Raw genomic sequence first — 22,514 nt, 5'->3', positions numbered from 1 at the left:
TTGCGCTCCAAGGCCATTTTGCAAAATGTTGGCCGCAGATCAGTGGATTATGTAGAGGCCAAATCCTCAGCCCCCATCTCCTTCCTGCTGTATAACCCCATGGTGAGCGAGTGTTAGTGTCCCCTCTCTGCCAATCCACACAGGAAACGAATCTGCTGCAGCCACCGGCTATGGGGTGTTAGTTCAAGCTGTAGCAGCATAGGCTTTTCATTCCGGAGGGTCCCTGGTTCAATCCCCAGTGTGTTGGCTCTTACAATCCTCTCATGGCTTGACAAAGCCCTGGCTGGGATGATTTAACTGGGAATTGGTCCTGCTTTGAGCAGGGGGTTGGTCTAGATGACCTTCTGGGGTCCCTTCCAACCCTGATATTCTATGATTCTATGATTCTATGGCTCACTGGAGCTGGATACAGCTCTCCCCCTGCTGCAGGGATATAGCTAGCTGTCCTAATTGGCTCTGTGCCACTTCATTTTGACTCCTGCACCTACCCATAGTGGACACGAAAGGGGGTGTGGCAGGTCATTTTGCTCCCCAGCAATCCCAGGCTGGTTGTTCCAGTCCATACAAGTTAGAGCTGCCCTAAGTTGTGCCAGGGGTCAAGCCACCCCAAGACTGCTCCTAGGAGTGGGGGAACAGAGAGGTGACAGTTGCCAATGTCTCCACCTGGAGGGGTGCCAATTTGATTCTGCCCTTGCATTTCATCATGGCTACTCCTCCTGAGTGATGGAGTAACATTCCCAGTGCAAGTTGGTTTCTACAGGCCAGAGGTGACTTTACCTGTGGGATTTCCCCACCTGCTGCCTGAAATGTGTCTCATTATCACATTCTTCCCCGCACCAAGAAAGATCAAATGACCCGTCAGTGTAATCCAACTCTGGCATCGTTTTACCTTTTTTTCATCCTAGCAATTTCTCCGTATCTCCTGGGACCCATGTAGGCTGCAACAACAATCTTGTCAAGGTTTTCATTAAACACAAAATTTTTAGACCATACGACAACAAACTCCAGAGTCATCATCTCCTCCAATGCGCATCTTGTGTTTGTAAAATATGAATTTTCCAGTAAAATGCTAGAAAAAAATTAAAATGGCATAAGATAATCTCTGTGCCATCTTCCACACAGCCCCCCAGGCATGAAAACCCTCAGCATCTGGACCCCTCCACTCTCCCCAACTCTGCCCAAAAGAGAGGAGAGATGATTTGGAGTTAAGGCAGGGAAGAGGGGCTTAGGGGACCTGGGTACAGATCTTGCATAACCTTAGGCAAGAGATTCCATCTGCCCCTGCCCGCCCCTTGCCCCCTTAGCCTTCTAAGTAATCACTTCCTAACAAAACCTACCCCAAACAAAAGCACGTGACCCTAACGTGACATTTGCCAACCATCTCTCTGCTGTACATGGCATCTCAACTCCTCCCCTGTCCTATCTACTTAAATTATGAGCCCTTTGGGGCAGGGCCTGTCTCTATCTGTATAGCACAATGGAGCCCAACTTTGGTTGGTCCCTACATACAGCTGTAATAAATAATAATACCCTGTGGCTCAGTTCCCCATCTGGGAGAATAAACCTTTCTCTGTATATGTATTTTATATACTTTCACCGTGCCCCTCTTCCAGGTCTCCTTTCCAAGGTAAGCAACCTGAGTCTTTTCATTCTGTCTTCTTGTAAGAGTGCAAAGCAGGTGGAAAAGGCTAGCTGATGGGAGCATGTCCTACCTATTCTGCACTCAGTGTACATAGTGGTAAATGAGTACACAAGGGGCAAGGACATGGGCAATCAGGCCCTGAAGCTCTACTTTAACTCAAAAAGTGAACACAGCTTAATTGCAGATTGGCTCTTGGTGCCCCCATAACATTTCTGTGGGTTAAATCAAGGCTCTCCTACACATGCTACCAAAACTATTCAAAGGTTTAAGGACAGAGAATGCATCCAGCCTGGCCCATGTAATCTCGCGCAATGATTCCTGCCTCTGGCCCAAAAACTCCTGCCTGAGCTGGAGTGGAGATGCCCCATCTCCACTGACACACTCCCCGTAATGGAGAAGCCACACCACCCCTCAGGGAGCCATTGCAAGAGTTAATTCCCCTCCTTGTTGAGCATGGTCTCCTTACTGCCAGTCTGAATTTGTCTCTCCTCAACTCCTAGCCAGTGGTTCTGGCTCTGCCTTTGTCTGGAGGTTAAAGACCCCTCTGCTCTCAGAAATCCCATTCCCATGTCAGTGCTTGTGGACCGGGATCACATCCCCTCTTCACCTTCTTAACTGAATGGATTGAGCTGCTTCAGTCTCTCACTCCAAGGCAGGTTTTCCAGATCCTGAATTGTTCTTGTACCTCTTCTCTGAAACCTTAAAAATTTGGCAGCATCCTGTTTGAGGTGTGGACACCAGAACTGGGCACAGGATCCAGTCATGGTTTCACCAATGCCATACACAATGCCCCTCCCTGCTCCTACTTCATATTCTTTCACAAATGACTCAATTATGAATATTATGGGTGACCATTTATATTATGGTAGCACTGAGATGCCTCACGGGGTCCCATTGTGCTGGGTGCTGTTTAAAAGGAAGACAGAGAGGCTATGGCTACGCTGCAGTCAGGAAATGCAATTGCAGCTTACGTAGGTGTACCCAAGCTAGTTTTGATATAGCGAGGGTTAGGGTTAGATCAAAGCTGGCTCAAGTAACAATAGCAGTGCAGTGAGAGCTCGCTATGCAGCACTTAACTCTCGGGTCTCAAGCTTCCTTGATTTTCAAGCAAAATCGGCTTCTTTTACACTCTTATTTGCACTGAGTCTGCTTCACAACATCCATTTCTGAACAATGCAACAAACCTCTGATCCGATGTTGAGGTCTCTTCATTTCCCTTGCGATCTGCAATTTTTATAAAGAGCTTTCAGTTAAACTTGCAAAGGGTGAGGAAAAGTTTCACATGCTTAAAACAAAGGAAAGAAACTTCAAAGTACAAAAATGGGGCCTGGTCACAGGTCGAAGTGCCTCAAAATACTTTGTTACACCTTAGCTCGCATGCGGTCAGTAGAATGCATTTGACATCTGCTGCTCCAATCGTCTTGTTGCCCTTCACCCAACTTCATTTCTTTAGCTAGTGGGTAATCCACTGGTGAGTGTGAGAGACAGGTCCCAATTTGTGCCCAATCCACAGAGGATATGGGCCTGTTGTAGCCCCATTCGGGCACAGTTAGCTGTGTAGCTCAAGCTGTAGCAGCACGTGCTTTTAGCTCTGGAGGGCCCCAGTTAAATCCCTGATGTGTTGGCTGTCACATTTGCAGCAGATAAAGTTTTCTTTCATTATAGTAAAATTGAAGAAAAAAAGTCCCATTAAAATATTTTGTTCACACTCTCAGCTAAAGCTAAAGTTCATCTGGGGAGCAGATGAACAGAGTAGGAGTCACTGAGAGAAAGGGAAGGAGTACTTGTGGCACCTTAAAGACTAACCAATTTATTTGAGCATAAGCTTTCGTGAGCTACAGCTCACTTCATCCGATGCATTCAGTGGAAAATACAGTGAGGAGATTTATATACACACAGAACATGAAAAAATGGGTGTTACCATACACACGGTAAGGAGAGTGATCACTTAAGATGAGCTATTACCAGCAGGAGAGCGGAGGGGAGGGGGGAGAAAACCTTTTGTAGTGATAATGAAGGTGGGCCATTTCCAGCAGTTAACAGGAACGTCTGAGGAATGGGGTGGGGGGAGGAAATATGGGAAAAAAGTTTTACTTTGTGTAATGACACATCCACTCCCAGTATCTATTCAAGCCCAAGTTAATTGTATCCAGTTTGCAAATTAATTCCAATTCAGCAGTCTCTCGTTGGAGTCTGTTTTGGAAGTCTTTTTGTTGTAATATTTCGACTTTTAGGTCTGTAATCGAGTGACCAGGGAGATTGAAGTGTTCTCCGACTGGTTTTTGAATGTTATAATTCTTGACGTCTGATTTCTGTCCATTTATTCTTTTACATAGAGACTGTCCAGTTTGGCCAATGTACATGGCAGAGGGGCATTGCTGGCACATGGTGGCATATATCACATTGGTAGATGTGCAGGTGAACGAGCCTCTGATAGTATGGTTGATGTGATTAGGCCCTATGATGGTGTCCCCTGAATAGATATGTGGACACAGTTGGCAACGGGCTTTGTTGCAACGATAGGTTCCTGGGTTAGTGGTTCTGTTGTGTGGTGTGTGGTTGTTGGTGAGTATTTGCTTCAGGTTGGGGAGCTGTCTGTAGGCAAGGACTGGCCTGTCTCCCAAGATTTGTGAGAGTGATGGGTCGTCCATCAGGATAGGTTGTAGATCCTTGATGATGTGTTGGAGAGGTTTTAGTTGGGGGCTGAAGGTGATGGCTAGTGGCGTTCTGTTATTTTCTTTGTTGGGCCTGTCCTGTAGTAGGTGACTTCTGGGTACTCTTCTGGCTCTGTCAATTTATTTCTTCACTTCAGCAGGTGGGTATTGTAGTTGTAAGAATGCTTGATAGAGATCTTGTAGGTGTTTGTCTCTGTCTGAGGGATTGGAGCAAATGCGGTTGTATCGTAGAGCTTGGCTGTAGACAATGGATCGTGTGGTGTGATCTGGGTGAAAGCTGGAGGCATGTAGGTAGGAATAGCGGTCAGTAGGTTTCCGGTATAGGTGTTTAGGTGACCATCGTTTATTAGCACTGTAGTGTCCAGGAAGTGGATCTCTTGTTTGGACTGGTCCACGCTGAGGTTGATGGTGGGATGGAAATTGTTGAAATCATGGTGGAATTCCTCAAGGGCTTTTTTCCATGGGTCCAGATGATGAAGATGTCATCAATATAGCACAAGTAGAGTAGGGGCATTAGGGGATGAGAGCTGAGGAAGCATTGTTCTAAGTCAGCCATAAAAATGTTGGCATACTGTGGGGCCATGCGGGTACCCATAGCAGTGCCGCTGATTTGAAGGTATACATTGTCCCCAAATGTGAAATAGTTATGGGTGAGGACAAAGTCACAAAGTTCAGCCACCAGGTTTGCCGTGACATTATCGGGGAAACTGTTCCTGACGGCTTGTAGTCCATCTTTGTGTGGAATGTTGGTGTAGGGGGCTTCTACATCCATCGTGGCCAGGATGGTGTTATCAGGAAGATCACCGATGGATTGTAGTTTCCTCAGGAAGTCAGTGGTGTCTCGAAGATAGCTGGGAGTGCTGGTAGCGTAGGGCCTGAGGAGGGAGTCTACATAGCCAGACAATCCTGCTGTCAGGGTGCCAATGCCTGAGATGATAGGGCGTCCAGGATTTCCAGGTTTATGGATCTTGGGTAGCAGATAGAATGCCCCAGGTCGGGGTTCCAGGGGTGTGTCTGTGTGGATTTGTTCTTGTGCTTTTTCAGGGAGTTTCTTGAGCAAATGCTGTAGTTTCTTTTGGTAACCCTCAGTGGGATCAGATGGTAATGGCTTGTAGAAAGTGGTGTTGGAGAGCTGCCGAGCAGCCTCTTGTTCGTATTCCGACCTACTCATGATGACGACAGAATCTCCTTTGTCAGCCTTTTTGATTATGATGTCAGAGTTGTTTCTGAGGCTGTGGATGGCATTGTGTTCTGCACAGCTGAGGTTATGGGGCAAGCGATGCTGCTTTTCCACAATTTCAGCCCGTGCACGTCGGTGGAAGCACTCTATGTAGAAGTCCAGTCTTTTGTTTCGACCTTCAGGAGGAGTCCACCTAGAATCCTTCTTTTTGTAGTGTTGGTAGGAAGGTCTCTGTGGATTAGTATGTTGTTCAGAGGTATGTTGGAAATATTCCTTGAGTCGCAGATGTCGAAAATAGGATTCTAGGTCACCACAGAACTGTATCATGTTCGTGGGGGTGGAGGGGCAGAAGGAGAGGCCCCGAGATAGGACAGCTTCTTCTGCTGGGCTAAGAGTATAGTTGGATAGATTAACAATATTGCTGGGTGGGTTAAGGGAACCATTGCTGTGGCCTCTTGTGGCATGTAGTAGTTTAGATAGTTTAGTGTCCTTTTTCTTTTGTAGAGAACTAAAGTGTGTGTTTTAAATGGCTTGTCTAGTTTTTGTAAAGTCCAGCCACAAGGAAGTTTGTGTGGAAGGTTGGATTTTTATGAGAGTATCCAGTTTTGAGAGCTCATTCTTAACTTTTCCCTGTTTGCTATAGAGGATGTTGATCAGGTGGTTCCGCAATTTCTTTGAGAGCGTGTGGCACAAGCTGTCAGCATAGTCTGTGTGGTATGTAGATTGTAATGGATTTTTTACCTTCAGTCCTTTTGGTACGATGTCCATCTGTTTGCATTTGGAAAGGAAGATGATGTCTGTCTGTATCTGTACGAGTTTTTTCATGAACATTATAACATTCAAAAACCAGTCGGAGAACACTTCAATCTCCCTGGTCACTCGACTACAGACCTAAAAGTCGCAATATTACAACAAAAAGACTTCCAAAACAGACTCCAATGAGAGACTGCTGAATTGGAATTAATTTGCAAACTGGACACAATTAACTTGGGCTTGAATAGAGACGGGGAGTGGATGTGTCATTACGCAAAGTAAAACTTTTTTCCCATATTTCCCCCGCCCCCACTCCCCACTATTCCTCAGATGTACTTGTTAACTGCTGGAAATGGCCCACCTTCATTATCACTACAACCGGTTTTCTCCCCCCCCCCGGCCCCCGCCCCGCCGCTCTCCTGCTGGTAATAGCTCATCTTAAGTGATCACTCTCCTTACCGTGTGTATGGTAACACCCATTTTTTCATGTTCTGTGTGTATATAAATCTCCTCACTGTATTTTCCACTGAATGCATCAGATGAAGTGAGCTGTAGCTCATGAAAGCTTATGCTCAAATAAATTGGTTAGTCTCTAAGGTGTCACAAGTACTCCTTTTCTTTTTGCGAATACAGACTAACACAGCTGCTACTCTGAAACCTGAGAGAAAGGGATGGTTTGGAAGAACAGATCCCTTAGCTCCATCAAGGGGGGCATCCCCAGGAGAAGAGCTGGGAAGGAGCTGTTAGTGCTAAATCTCTTGGCACATGGCGTGATCTAGATGCCTCCCTGCACCATGCCTGAGGCCACTGGAGACCAGCTGCCTTGCCTTGTAAGCAGAGATCCCCTCCCTATGGGCACCAGTTACTAGGCCCTACATTCATAGATGTCCTTGTAAGAACCAGGCTGCAGCTGTGTGTTGGTGAGACTCCACACACAGTGACAGCTTCTTGTGCCCCCAAGGAGAAATGTTTCAGCTCAACAGACTTTAGGGGGAAACTGGGCAGATTTTTAAATCACAGATTCACAGATCTGAACACCAGCAGGGAGCAGACTCCAAGTGATGGAGAATCCACCATGTTCCCTAGGTGAGTTGTTCCAATGATTCCCCTCTCTGTTAAACATTGGCCTCTTATTTTCAGGCTGTATTCTTCTAGCTTCACCTCCCAGCCACTGGGTCATGTTCTGCCTAGGTCTACTAGATTAAAGAGCTCTCCACTATCAGAAATCTCCTTCCCATGTAGGTATTTGTAGATTATGAGATCAAGTCACCTCTTAACCTTCTCTGGGATGAGCTAAATAGATTGAGCTTCTGAGTCTCTCACTAAAAGTTTGTTTCCAGACCTCAAATCGTTCTTGCAGCTTTTTTCTGAACCCTTAACAGTTGGTTACCATCTGTGTGGACACCAGAACTGAACACAGCCCTGGTCTACACTGCAAAATTACTTCAGTATAACCAGGTCACTTCGGGGTATGTATAATCCACACCCCGGAGTGATGTAGTTATACCGAGCTAAGCACCGGTGTGGACAGCGAGCGCTATGTCAGCAGGAGAGCTGCCACCAGCATAGCCATCGCCTCTCGCGGAGGTGGAGCTATGAAGCGGATGGGAGGGCTCTCTCCCGCCACTTAGTGTGTCTTCACCAGAAGCACCACAGCAGCCCAGCTGTATCAGAGCTGTACGTTTGTAGTGTAGACCTGCCACAGTCTCCAGGAACGATCTCTTTAATGCCATGTACAGAAGTAACCCGGCCCCTCTGCCCCTGCTCGATATCCCATTGCTTCTCTCTCCAGGGATCGCCTTGCCACCATAGGCACAGCATCGCACAGGGAGCTCCTGTTAGGCAGGTTTCTACCGGACCCCCTTCTGCCCTTCCCAGGCAGAGCTCCTGCTTTCAAGGATACAGCCCCTATTTGGCAAGTGTGGCCTATGTTGCTGGTTCCTGAATCTTGCCCCTGGGCTGTATTAAAATGCGTGTTCCCATGGGCCCATGGGCCCAGCTGATCTGGAATGCTCTGTGTAACTGCTCTGCTTCCACCACTATTCACTACCCACTGATTGTGTCATCTATGAACGACATCAGCAGTGATTTTGTATCTCCTTCTGGATCATCAAGGATGATATCAAAGAGCTTTGGGCCAAGGACAGATGAACAAGTTTGTGCTGATATAATGGAATGGTTACCTGCTCTGTGGGATTTCTCCTCCAGCTCCACTGCCTCCTCTCTCATTGAGCTGCCAGGGCTCTGGGTCTTTGAAAAGAAAGTTTTAAAACATAAATACCAGTTAAAGCACCAAATTGGTGACCCTTTAACGGCAGGGCCTACGGTGTAACCGAGATGGAAGGAGTGCATTGGCCTGTTCCCTGTCTCTGTGCAGCAGGGAATGCACTCCTGGCATGAGAGTCATCTCTACATTAACTGAAAATGAGAGATGCAAGCAGCCCAGTAAAATGGGTGTCTTGGGGGTCTGGCTTTCATTGTAGTGCCAGAGGGCTGGGCTTTAATCCTGAGGCAACCCTGATGGTGAAAGTTACGGGACTCTTAATTTATAAAATTCTGACCAGGTTGGAGAAGGGAAATTGGTCACACCTGTTCTCCCCATCCTGTAACATAGGAAACTGCAAGGTGGAATTTTCAAAACTGAACAAAAGAAATACTTTTTCACACCACATATGATTAGTCTGTGGAACTCACTGCCACAGGAATTAAGCCAAACTCTTGCTATCAGAGACCAGGATGAACTCTAGCATAGTGGGCAGATTACCCCACATCTGTTACTGTGGGGTTTTTTATCCCTTCCCCTGAAGTACCTGGGGCTTGGACTGGGCAAGATGGACCTTGGGTCTGATTCTGTCTGGCAATTTGTAGGCTCCTAAACTGTGGGTTAGTTCCTGGGGTTTGATGTGGACAAAACACAGAGGAAATGTCTTTCTTACCCAAGGCACTTAGAGAATAGCTGATGCAGATTTAATTCTCTTGCGTATTGTGCCCCAATCTGAAGTAACTCCTGATGTTTTCATTATCTTTATAAAAGCCCAGTTCTTCTTTGAAACTTGCTAAGCTTTTGGCTTCGGTGATAGATGGTGACAGTGAGTTCCACAGGCTAATTACACATTGTATGAATAAATATTTCCTTTGTTCGGTTTTGAATTTCTCACTTTCAGTTTCATTGAACGTACTCTTGTTCTTTTGTTATGAGGCAGGGAGAACAGAAGTGACCAATCTCCCTTCTCCAAACCACTCAGTGCAGGCTTTTATCATGTGTCCTCTTACCCATCTCCTCGCTAAAGGAACCACACTCCCAGTCTTTTCAAACTCTCTTCATAGAAGATAATTTCCAGGCCCTTGATCATTCTCGTCTCCCTTTTGTGAACCTCTCTAAGGCCAGGTCTACACTATAAATTTACATCAGTATAACTAAGTCGCTCAGGGATGTGAAAATCCACACCCTAATCCTGGTGTAGACTGCACTATGTCAATGGGAGGACTTTTCCTGCTGACACAGATACCAAATCTCACAGAGGTGGATTAATTACGCCAGCAGGAGCTCTCCTGTAAGCATAGTAGCGTCTTCACTGAAGAGCTACAGCTCTGCCATGTTTTATGTGTAGACCTGCCCTAATTCTGCAATATCCCACAGGAGACTAATTGACCCAGCACTGCACACAGTATCCAGATGGGGCAGCCACACTAGTTTATACAAAGGCATCAGAACAGTCTCTGTAATATTCTCCATCCTGTCCTACTACATCTGAACATCTCGTTTGTTTTTTTGAACACAGCTGCACTTTGAGCAGAGGTATTCACTAAGCTGTCTATAATGGACCCAAGGACTTTTTCTGAGCTGGTACAGTTACAATAAACTCCTGTAAGGTGTATCAGTATTTGAAATTGCTCCTTCTAATGTCCATTACTTTGCCTTTATCATCGCTGAATTCTCTCTGCCGGGGTATTTCCCATTCACCTTGCTGGGTTAGGTCTCACTGATTTTCCTCACAGGATTCTGATAATTTTGCTCCCTTCCTGCTTAGCCTCCTTTCCAGATATTTACTATATATTTTACCACAGTTTCCTCCCACAGACTCTTCTTTTACCACAGTTTCCTCCCACAGACACCTCCATAGTTAAGCTAGAGCAATGTTGGGAATTGTGTCTTTTGTGCTTTACACAACAAACAACAACATCAACAACATGGAGAACCCTCCTCCAGGCACAGCTGATCTCAAATAGAGCTGGGCAAAAGTTTTCTACTTAAACATTTGTTCAGTTAAAAAAATGCAGATTCAGTGTGTAGGGAGCCAGGATGGCTTCCCCCCGAACCAGAGGGAAAGAGCCACCCTCTCACCCTGAGTGGGCGGGGCCAGACCCAGCTTCCACCAATCCCCAGAAGGGGAGGGGTGGGACAGGAAGTACAAAGCCCTTTGCCCAGCGAGGAGAGCACCAGGGAGGGAGATGGACGCAGGGTGCTCCCTCGCAATCCTGCTGCCAACCCAGGGGAGGCCTGGGGCCAGGAGGAACCTGACCGGGAGGAAGGCCTGTCGCGACCAGGACTGCCAGCCGCTGAGTACCCGGAGGGGCCTGGCTGTAGCCCGGGCCGGCGTGAGTCCGACACAGAGGGGGAGCTGGAGCTGCCAGCAGTGGAATACCCGGCAAGCCGGAGGGACCGGAGAGACGCGCCAGAGAGACCGGGTAGGAAGTAGCCCAGGGGCAGAAATTGCACCGTGGGGGGGGGTGTTTGGTCAGCGGGCGCAGATGGCCCCCCCGCTGACCCAGCAGCAGGACCTTCGCCTCCCGCCACTGTCAGGGCCCTGGGCTGGAACGCAGTGGAGTCGGGTGGGCCTGCGTTCCCCTACCCCGGCCAACCCGCCTTGGGTAGCAGGACTGTGCGCTGCAGACTCGTCCCGGCGCGCCCCTGCCCGCTAATTCCCCAGCACCCGAAAGGTGTGACTAAGGCCTGCCAGTGGGACCATAGCTCTCCATCGCCCCCTAGGGGCTCGGAGGACCGACTGAAACCTGTCACACAGTGACACCAAAATATTTAGCAAATTCATGTACCTTTTGCCAAATTGTTTCAGTTAAAATACTTTAAAAAATATATTTAAAATGAAGCATTTCATTTTGATATTTTCTAAACAAGATGTTTCAGTTTTTCAGACCGAAACAAACTTTACTTAAAATATAAAATTAAGGAAATATCATAATTTAACCATTAAAATCCATTTTAAAATGCTCAAAATTGAAATGAAACAAAATGTTTAGTTCAACCTGCAATGAAAACTTTTCAACTTTTTGATCCACTCAAAAAAAATTGAAAAATGTTGTTTTTGGTTTGACACAAAACAATTGTTTTTCAATTTTTCAGAATTTCCAGTGAACCGGAAAAAAAACGTTATTCACTCCGCTCTAGTGCCAAATAACTATGTCCACTGAACATGCAAAGACAAGGCCCAGCTACATACACATGGCTGCTCTGGCTGGTTCCTAGGAGCTTCCAAAAGACAGAACACAGTGAGCACCACTAGAGGGCTCCCATACTAGTTAAAGGGACGCTCCCTTATGCACTACAGGAATGGTCTGGTTTTTCCTTCTCTTTGTTTTCTTTCTTTTAGACAACATCTGATCCATGATAGAACTTTGCTTCTTTATCAACCAGGTTATTGAAAGTTTAAATACATTTACCTGGGATTTAGAGGCTACATGTGGTTTATCCAAACGTTTACGACCCAACCTTTTTTTCACCTCCTTTGGCTGGGAAGCGGAGCCTGTGAGGTTGTCTCTCTCCACCTTCACTGGTGACTCCTGCTGGTGCCCAGAGAACTGTTGAATGCTGGTCTCTTGTCCCGGCAACAACAGAAGCCTCTCGTTGTGGGGAGACATGATTTTATTGAAGGATGCAGCCTTTCCTCTGGGATATGGTGTTTGCTACAGTCACCCTGGCCTTTGTCACAACTAGATGACCCCAATCCAAGTTGTTTTTCATGGACTTACAATTTAAGAACCCTCATAAATAGAGCTGGGCACATTTTTTTAGGTGAATAATATATTTGCCAAAAAATGCATTTTTGAGGCAACGAAACTATTCAAAAAATTGGATCTAATCTGGCAAATTGTTTTGGCTCAAAAAAAAAAACGGGGAAAGAATTTGAAGATATTAAAATAGCTTATTTTTGGCAATTTCAAAACAAAACATTTCAACTTTTCACCCTGAAACATTTCATTTTGACCACTTTGAAATGAACCGTTTTGAGTTTTTGTTTCAAAATGGCCATTTGTTTTGAAATTTAGCTGAGTGAAAAAGTGAAAAAACAAACCCAAAACAACCCAAAATTAAATGAAAAATCCTTCAACTCAAAATGTGGGGTTTTTTCCAGATTTTTGAATTCAACCCCTGAATTGAAAAATCAGGTATTTGCTCGGCTCTGCTAATAAAGTCAATGCAGATGCAGGCTGTGGCTGCGCTCTTGGTACGCCATGCATCACAGTTAGGCCACATACCAGGGCTCCAAGGTCAGCACTGGCTGCTGATTGGCAGTGCAGTGTAGGATTTTGGTTTTGACACGGAAAGCCCTAAATGGCTTGGGATCTTCCCGTTGAAAATTCCGTTCTCTCCCCATGGGATACCTCTACAGCTACGACCAGCAAAGGCAATCAAGCTAGTAGGCCCCTGGTTTAACAAACAGGGATATTTTCTGAAAGGAATTCACAATCTTGCAACTCATTTCACGCCTCCAGTTCTGTTGACCTTCAGGGATTACAAAACTCATCTGTTTTCTTGGCTTGCAGGACTGAGTTAATCTGCTCTAACTCAGCCAGGCGTTATAGGGCTGGATGCAGAAATGGCTGGGAGAGATTCTTTGGCCTGGGTTATGCTGGAAGCCAGACTGGATGGGCACATTGGGCCCTGCAAACCTTCGAACTGACAAGCGTGTCACTTGTAAATGAAAAAACAATAACCCACGTGAAGGCTTCAGGTATCAAAGGGGTTTTATTTTGTTGTACAGTGTCTTTGGACAGAAGTACTTGGTGCTTCTACAACTATTAAAAGCTACAGGCAGTGATAACTACGCTTTGTACAAATCGGCCTAAATTTTCAGAAGAGGCCACTAATATTTGTGCGCCACCACAATGTTTGGCTGCCCAGCTAGGGTACATCTACACTAAGACCATGCTTTGACTCAGGTTTAAGCCCAAACCCCCTTCCGTTCACACAAAATCAGTCTGACTCAGGTCAGCCAGCACTCAAGACCTTGCTAGGGGATGGGTCAGAGCCCAAATCCCACTGTGACTCAGATCCAAGCCCTGTCATTTTGCAGTGTGGATGCAGGTCAAGTCAGAAGGTCCGTGTAGTGCAGCATGGAAGTGTTAGCACGGCTGTGAGACCCAGGTCCAGCAATTGTAAACACAAGTTTACAATGCAGTGTGGACACTCAACCTCATTTAGTTGAAAATCCAATTCTCCATTAAAAACCAGTTTGGATGGAAATATTTTGACCAGCCCTAGCTGAAATAATCATAAGTAGCAATAAATCTCAGTGCAGATTAATAATAATAAATCTAGATCCATTTGCCATTTAAAATTAAAACAAAATTAAAAAGCTCAGTTCTAGGGTCTGCTCTGGATAGAGCTCTTCTGCATCCTCTCTGGGTAGGGGCAATCTCGGGTCTCTTAAGAGCTGCTGGACCAGCTTTACAGCCCTCACCTCCCAGCCCGCTGGCCCGCAGGGCGCTCCCAGGGTAAGGGGATGCCAGGGCAGCATCGCTATGACAGAATCTGGGCCAGTGTTTGTAAATAAGCCATCCATTTAGCAGTCACTTGACGGCAATAGAAAGTGGTGCCATATTCCACCCTGACATGAGGTTGGGTGAGGTTCTCTGGCCTGGGTTAAGCAGGAGACCCGATTTAGATGATCATAATAGTCTCTGTGAATTTAGGCCCTCTTGGTCCAAACTACAAAAGTTTGCTGGCCAGACTTGAGTTGGGATCTTGCTCTGCGGCACCACCCTGTGCCACCAGCCAAACTGGCATGCCTGCTAATTATTGGAATAACTATGCTCAACTGATCTTGACTGAGTTAAATAAAACTCCCACCTCATCTGTTACTCCAGCTACATGGCACTGCAGCTGTGATCCAGGTCCCAATTCCCGTCCTGAACTCAGTGGATGTGCTTTGTCTTGGTTCAGTTCTAGGTGCAAAATAAACAAGTAGTGAAGATCACCAGTTTTTACCCATCCCAGCCTGGTAGCATCCTTCACACATGCCTCGTGCCCCTCCTTTCTGGAGCTGTCCTGCAGGACACAGGAAATGAGGAAGGAGTTTGGTTTTCTATAATTTTGACAGGACTTTCTCCAATTGGCTGCTTGCTCCAACCCTCCCCGTCCCCACAGTAAACTCACCTCAGTTTCATTCCACACCTGTCCCTCTTACCCTCTTCTCCCCTGCCCTGTCCCCCTCAGCCTCCCTTCCCTTCTGTGTCCCCTCTCACTTCTCTTTTCTGTTTGTGTAGTTGGTCCCCTCCTAACTAAATCCTCCAAAAACGTTTTGCCACCATTCCACTGGCCCACTCCGCTGTTGTGATCTACCCCTTCCCCCACCCTGGGTGTATCTGGTTTGTTGAGATCGTCAACTCTTCAGGACAAGGACATCTACCACTCTGTGTCTGTGTAACACCTAGCACTATGAGGCCCCATTCTTTTGCCCTGAGGCACTGCCGTAACAAACATGATTACTAATGACAATAAGGAAACAGGCTCTCAACTTCCTTTGAAGCTGAAGACAAGGCCATTGTGGAGAAGCTAAATGAGCTCTTTGCATTGGTCTTCACTGCAGAGGACGTGAGGGAGAATCCCACACCTGAGCCATTCCTTTTAGGTGACAAATCTGAGGAACTGTCCCACACTGAGGTGTCAATAAAGGAGGTTTTGGAACAAAATTTTCAAATTAAGCAGCAATTAGTCACCAGGACCAGATGGTATTCACCCAAGAGTTCTGAAGGAACTCAAATAGGAAGTTGCAGAACTACTAATTGGTATGTAACTTATCACTTAAATCAGCTTCTGTACTAGATGGCTGGAAGATAGCTAATGTGATGCCAATTTTTAAAAAGGTTCCAGAGGCAATCCTGGCAATTACAGGCTGGGGAAGAGTCAACATGGCTTTTGTAAAGGGAAATCATGCCTCACCAATGTATTCCAATCCATGAGATGGGGGTAAACAAACAGGTAGACAAGGGTGATCCAGTGAATATAGCATGCTTGGACTTTCAGAAAGCCTTTGACAAGGTTCTTCACCAAAGGTTTTTAAGCAAAGTAAGCAGTTATGGGATAAGAGGGAAGGTCCTCTCATGGATCAGTAACTGGTTAAAAGAAAGGAAAACAAAGGGTAGAAATAAATAGTAATTTTTCAGAATGGAGAGGTAAATAGCAGTGACTCCCAGGGATCTGTACTGGGACCAGAACTGGTCAACGTATTGATAAATGATCTGGAAAAAAGGCTAAAGAGTGAGATGGAAAAGTTTGCAGATTGTACAAAACAACTCAAGACAGTTAAGTCCAAAGCAGACTATGAAGTTACAAAGGGGCCTCACAAAACTGGGTGAGTGGGCAACAAAATGGCAGATGAAATTAAATGTCGATAAATGCAAAGTAATGCACATTGGAAAAATAGAATCCCAACTATACATACAAAATAATGCAGCCTAAGTTAACTGTTATCACTCAAGAAAGAGATCTTGGGGTCATAGAGAACATCTGCTCAATGTGCAGAGGCAGTCAAAAAAGCTAACAGAATGTTAGGAACCATTAGGAAAGGGATAGATAATAAAACCAAAAATACCATAATACCACTATATAAATCCATGGTACGCCCACACCTTGAATACTGCAGGCGCCCCATCTCAAAAAAGATGTATTAGAAATAAAAAAGGTACAGAGAAGGGAAACAAAAATGACTAAGGCTACGAAACAGCTGACATATAAGGAGAGATTAAAAAGACGGGGACTGTTCGGCCTAGAAAAGAGACAACAAATGACAGAGATCTATAAAGTCATGAATGGTGGGGGGAAAGTGAATAAGGAAGTGTTATTTACCCCTTCACATAGCAGAAGAACCAGGAGTCACCCAATGAAATGAATAGGCAGCAGGTTTATAAACAAACAAAAGGAAGTCTTCTTCACACAAAGCAGAGTCAGCCTGTGGAACTCATTGCCAGGGGATGTTTTGAAGGCCAAAAGTATAACTGAGTTCAAAAAAGAATTAGATAAGTTCATGGAGGATAGATCTATTAGCCAAAATGGTTAGAGATGCAACCCCATGCTCTCGGTGTCCCTAAGCCTCTGACTACCAGATGCTGGGCCTGGATGACATGGGATGGCTCACTTAATATTGTCCTGTTCTGTTCATTCCCTCTGAAGCACCTGGCATTGGCCACTGTTGGAAGACAGGATACTGGGCTAGATGGACCTTTGGTCTGACCCAGTATGTCCATTCTTACATTCTTATGTTCTGTAATGCTGGATTTCAACCAGTCACTTAGAGGGTACGTCTATGCTTCACTAAAAGACCCATGGCACTGCCAGGGTTGGCCCGGATCAGCTGACTCAGGCTCAAGGGCTCAGGCTGCAAGGCTATAAAGTCGCAGTGTACATGAGGGTGGGTCTTAGACCGCAGGCTCCAGCAGCTACGGTACAATTTTTGGTCCCGCAGCCTGAGCCCTGAGAGCCCGAGTCAGCTGACCCAGGCTCTAAACTTGGTGCCAGAGGTTTTTTATTGCAGTGTAGTCGTACCCTCAGGGTGTGTCCATGCTCTAGACTCTAGTGATCCACCCTCACATTTCTTCTCTTCTGTTAGCCACACACAGCCTCTGAAACCCACGTTAGCCTGTCTTGTGGGAGAGCAGCCACGCTACAGAACAACAGCGGAGGTCTGCAAGGGTAGCTATAGTACATCCTGAGCCCCCTGGAGCTTGGCTCGCTGACATGTGGCTCAGAGTTCTGGGGCTGCACGCCAGGGTTCGTAGCACTCGTGTGAGCTCCACCTCTCTAGAAAGGCTTTCACAGTGTACAGTGGGAAAACTTGTCTGTCCCTCCTGGGGGTGATGGGTGGCAATGGCATACAGAGTGGTGAGAACAACGAGGAGTCCTTGTGGCATCTTAGAGACTAACAAATTTATTTGGGCATAAGCTTTCGTGGGCTAAAACCCACTTCATCAGATACATGGAGTGAAAAATACAGTAAGCAGAATATATATTATAGCACATAAAAGATGGGAGTTGTCTTACCTAGGGGGGTGTCCACCTTAATTGAATTGGCCTCATTAGCACTGACCCCCCCCCACCCCACTTGGTAAGGCAACTCCCATCTTTTCATGTGCTCTAATATATATACTGCCTACTGTATTTTTCACTCCATGCATCTGATGAAGTGGGTTTTAGCCAATGAAAGCTTATGCCCAAATACATTTGTAAGTCTCGAAGGTGCCACAAGGACTCCTCGTTGTTTTTGCTGACACAGACTAACACGGCTACCCCTCTGAAAAGAGTGGTGAGAGTTGCAGCCCCAAAGACTCAGTGTGTAACTTGATGATACTCACAGCATCAGCTGTACATCTTAGACACTAGTGCAAGAGGCAGAGTCTGCCTGAGCTATGCTCATTCTCCATTTCCTGTGCCAGGGTGTAGGCGACGTCCAACTGGCAGCTTTGCGACCTTACACCAGCTGAGAACTGCCTTGCATAGGGGAATTCTCAGCTGGCCAGCATGAGCAAGACCTCACCACTGGTGAACCCGCTACTAGAGATCCTGACCTGGATCTGCTCCTGGCTTTGCCTGGTTTAGATAAAAGTGTTACCCTATTGTTAAGTGTGGTGCTTGTCCCAGGGGTTAATTCTGACACACACACCCCGAGAGGGAAGGTTGGGTTTTTGCAGAGGTGCATGGATAGGACCTGGGACCCCTCTCCAGACTATAGAAATCCCCCACCAGACACCCAATTACAAGGCACCTCTGCCACTGCCCAGTATACTGCCCTGGCCAATTTGTGTGGCCCCTCAGTCACAAACACACACCAGATTGTTACCCATTCACCAAAGTGTGTATTTATTCTTTCCTTGCAAAGCATAACAGTGGACTGAGGGTTTACGACAAGCAGAGGCTGCCACACAGCCTTCACTCCTCAGCCCAGCTTCAACTTCTTAGCTTCCCCCTTGCCTCCTGTTCCTTCCACTTGTATCCTACCAATTACATTGTTAGCCCAGCGATCACCACTCAGGTGCGCATAATCCCCCAGCCGACAGTGTTTAATTGCTCACAGCTGAGCTTGCAGCCTTCTTCATGCTGCAGCGACATCAGTGACCAAGGAGCTATTAACAGTCCCCGTCACACACCCCTTTTGTCAAGCACTTAGAGATAAAACAACATCTAACTCTTATCTGTGTAAGAGCCCTGGATGTCAGTTTTGTTCCCAAAATGGTCATAAAAGGGTAGGAGATGCCCCTCTGGTCTGCAAAATAACAAGACAGACATTACAGGGGAGACGGACTGGTGGAAAAAGAAAATCTAAACAAAGATTTTCTTAAGCAAATTGTTTGAAGCTGGTTACCTGCACTGGGGGGTAGAATCACCCAGGAGGAGTTATCCCGCAACTGCAGGTCATCACCTCTCTCTGACTCAGCGAGGTTGCTCTCTGAGCTGGTGTCCTTGTGTCCCTTTGAAAAGAAAAGTTACAAGCTAGAAAATAAAGGCCATACAGCCCTGAGAGAGCTCAGTAAAGCCCGGAGAAAGACCAAAGGTGTCCTGCCTCAGATTGGGGGTCTTGACTAGATGGTCTCTTAAGGTCCTTTCCAGCTCTACATTTCTATAATTCTGTGTCCTGTAACAGGCAACTAGCTGGGGTGAAATTCATGCCTAGCAGAAATCCAAAGGCAAAACAGCTGCCTAGGCCCCTTGGGAGCTCTCTACGATCTGGATCGTGCAGAAAACTTGATGTAACTTTACAATCAGCCTCAAATAAGGAGTAAGGCATAGCTCTGTCAGGCCAGGAATAGCCCAAAGAGCGCGTTGTCTCTTGCACACAAGGACTGTATGTTGTTAAGTCCCGTTGCTTTCAGGATTGAGGCGATGCCCAGAATTTGTGCTGGGGTAAATTTCATGCAGAAAAACTTTCCCTCTCATCTTTTGTTGGCTGAACACAGGGGACCTTTATATTGAACGGGTCATTCACTGGAGGGCAATTTCCTGGGCTTTACTATGGACAAAACAGATCCATAGATTCCAAGGCCAGAAGGAGCCACTATGATCATCTATTCTGACCTCCTGTGTATCACAGGCCAGAACATTTCACCCCGTGATTCTTTCTGACTCTTCACATCACCTGTGAGAACCCATCTGCCCACCAAGCCACTGAAACCTACTTTCCATCATCATGTTTCCTTCCAGGAGCCATGGTATCAAATCAGCTCCTAGAAGCCCTTCCTTCCACACATTTCACAAGGTGTGCGATAACATAGAAGCAGGATCCAAGCAGCATGAGGTCTGACTAATGATCCGTCCAGCCCAGCACTCTCCCGCAATGGTCAGTGACAGCTTCTCCATAGGAAGGAACCCCCGTGTGGACATTTATGGAATAACTTATTCCTATCCACAGTGGCTGGCTCATTCCCCAAAGCAGGTGGGTTTGTTTATTATAGTGTTTTACCGAATCTACTCAAACTGTGCATAAACTTATTAACCATATAAATGTCCATACCTTTTTATTGGAATCCTAAGTTCTTGGCCTCAAGAATACCTTGTGTCGGTGAGTTCCACAGGCTAACTATCTCTCCAATAAGGAAATAGCTACTTTGGTCAGTTTTAAATTCCTTGCTTTTCAATTTAGCTGAATCTGTCATCTGCTCTTGCGTCATGAAACGGCATAAATGGAAGCATCTGACTGACCTCCTCTCTGCCATTCATTATTTTAAAGTCCTCCATCAGGCCCCCTCTTATTCTATCTCTGGTATTTAGATGGCCCCCATTACCATAATATATGAGTACCTCACAACCTTTGCTGTATTTATCCTCACAATACCCCTAGAAGGTAGGAAATGGCTACAACGCTTCTTGTACACTTGAAAAATTGAGGCACTGACGTGACCAAGCTCACACAAGAAGTCAGTGGGGGAGCAAGGAAATGGACCATTACATCCCAAGGGCTAAGCTAATACCCTAACCACCCTTCACCACCCTTTCAAGCTAAACCTATTTAGACTGTAAGCTCTGAGGCAGTGATCATCTTTTGTTGTTTATTTGTGCAGCTCCCTGCGCACTGGGCCTGGGTCTGGGCCTGTAGGCACTGTCACAGATAAATAATAATCCTGATGTTTCGAATCATTCTTCATATATAAGTCTCCAGGCATTGATCCTTCTCATTGCCCGATTCTCACATCCTTTCTGAGATGGGGTGACCAGAACCGAATGCACTATCCATGGGAGGGCATAACTCTGGCACTAGTATATCACAGAATCATAGGACTGGAAGGGACCCAGAGAGCTCATCTAGTTCAGTTCCCTGCACTCATGGCAGGACCAAGCACCATCTAGACCATCCCTGACAGGTGGTTTGTCCAACCTGCTCTTAAAAATCCTCAATGATGGAGATTCCACAACCTCCCTAGGTGATTTATTCCAGTGCCTAACCACCCTGACAGTTAGGAAGCTTTTCCTAATGTCCAACCTAAACCTCCCTTGCTGCAATTTAAGCCCATTGCTTCTTGTCCTATCCTCAGAGGTTAAGGAGAACAATTTTTCTCCCTCCTCCGTGTAACAACCTTTTATATACTTGAAAACTGTTATGTCCCTTCTCAGTCTTCTCTTCTCCAGACTAAACAAACCCAGTTTTTTCCAATCTTCCCTCATAGGTCATGTTTTTTAGACCTTTAATCTTTTTTGTTGCTCTTCTCTGGACTTTTTCCAGTTTGTCCACATCTTTCCTGAAATGTAGTGCCCACAACTGGACAGAGTAGAGTAGAAGAAGTATTTCTTGTTTTTTGTTTACAACACTCCTGTTAATACATCCCAGAATGATGTTTGCTTTTTTTTGAGTGTTACATTGTTGATTCACATGGGTGGCGGGTATAATAGGCCAGGGGAGTTTAAGTCTCCCCTGACCCAACCGCCACCCCGCCGCCTTTCAGAGTGCAGATGCCAGGGCTATGGCCCCTCGCTTTTCCCCCTCCCCACTCCACCTCCCACCCTCCCCTCGCTCCACCCCTTCCCTGCTCAGCCCCGCTGCTTGCCCTTACCGCCGAGGAGAAGAGGAGCGATGGAGAGCGGCAGGCGGGGGGGGGCCGAGTGGGGAAGGAGCTGAGTGGCTCCGCCCATTCCCACTCAGCTCCGCCGCTCACTCCTCTTCTCCGCAGAGGACTCCTCCTATATCTTGGAATAACTGACTTAAAAAAGAAAGCTTGAAGGCAGAAAAGACACGTGCCTGCTGATAGTAGGAGGGCAGAGTGAGGGAAGCCAGCTTCAGCAGTGTTACTGAGCGTGCCCAGTCTGTGTAAGCATGCTCAGAACAAGCCAAGCAACAAATCTGGGGGGACACGTGACCCCACATACTGTCCCACACGCATCGCCTCTACTGGAAATGACACTCCTACCTCTGTTTTTGCCTGAAGCTGGGATCCAGATCCTGATTCCTGCCCAGACAGGTCATCTTTCAGAAGTCCTGGACTCACAGGTTTTCCTTCATTTATTTCTGGTTCTAAACTTCCAGATCCTGGTTAAACCAAATGTTAATAAAAATAACACTAATAATAAATAATAATAATAATAATTAATAAACAGTTCTCCCACTCACTTATCAGCCTCCCATTTAGTCCAGCTGAATCCCTAGCCCCTTTCTTTAACTAGTTTTGGGAAAAATTGAAAAAATATCTACTTAAAAAAATTAAACTGAGAGTTAGGGCTGGTCAATATTTTTTAAATCAAAATACCTTTTCAAGGGAAATACCTTTTCATTTTAATCTAAACAAACATTTTTGCAGAATGTGTCTTAATAAATTTTTCATGGCAAAACTGAAAACTTCAGTTTTTGGCTGCTGAAAACTGAAATTTGTTTTCTTTGTTTTCAAGTTTTCAACAAAATATTAAAAAATATATATAAAATATATATTGTGACAGGGTCAGGCCAGATGGCTACAGAAGAGTGATAGAAGGCAGATATATTAGCCCCAGGTTAAGTAGGTCCCTTTTCCCTGGGTAAGGTAACAGGGAAGGTTCCAGAACAATCAG

At 46.0% G+C, this 22,514-nt stretch overlaps 1 protein-coding gene across 1 annotated transcript in view; it reads right to left on the bottom strand.

The window, feature by feature from the left end:
- Positions 1 to 8,494, bottom strand: part of LOC125637939 (E3 ubiquitin-protein ligase rnf213-alpha) — a 144,942-nt gene extending 136,448 nt beyond the window's left edge. Inside the window, exons 1-3 of the mRNA XM_075130130.1 lie at positions 8,434 to 8,494; positions 2,827 to 2,866; positions 890 to 1,069 (exon numbers count right to left, since the gene is read on the bottom strand). Coding sequence (XP_074986231.1) covers positions 890 to 1,069; positions 2,827 to 2,866; positions 8,434 to 8,479 — 266 coding nt within the window. The 5' untranslated portion in view covers positions 8,480 to 8,494. The remainder of the gene's footprint in view (positions 1 to 889; positions 1,070 to 2,826; positions 2,867 to 8,433) is intronic.
- Positions 8,495 to 22,514: the final 14,020 nt, after the last annotated feature.

This window comes from Caretta caretta, chromosome 6 (genome assembly GCF_965140235.1).
Source record: "Caretta caretta isolate rCarCar2 chromosome 6, rCarCar1.hap1, whole genome shotgun sequence".
Taxonomy (NCBI): Eukaryota; Metazoa; Chordata; order Testudines; family Cheloniidae; genus Caretta; species Caretta caretta.
This window is presented reverse-complemented; position numbering and strand designations above follow the sequence as displayed.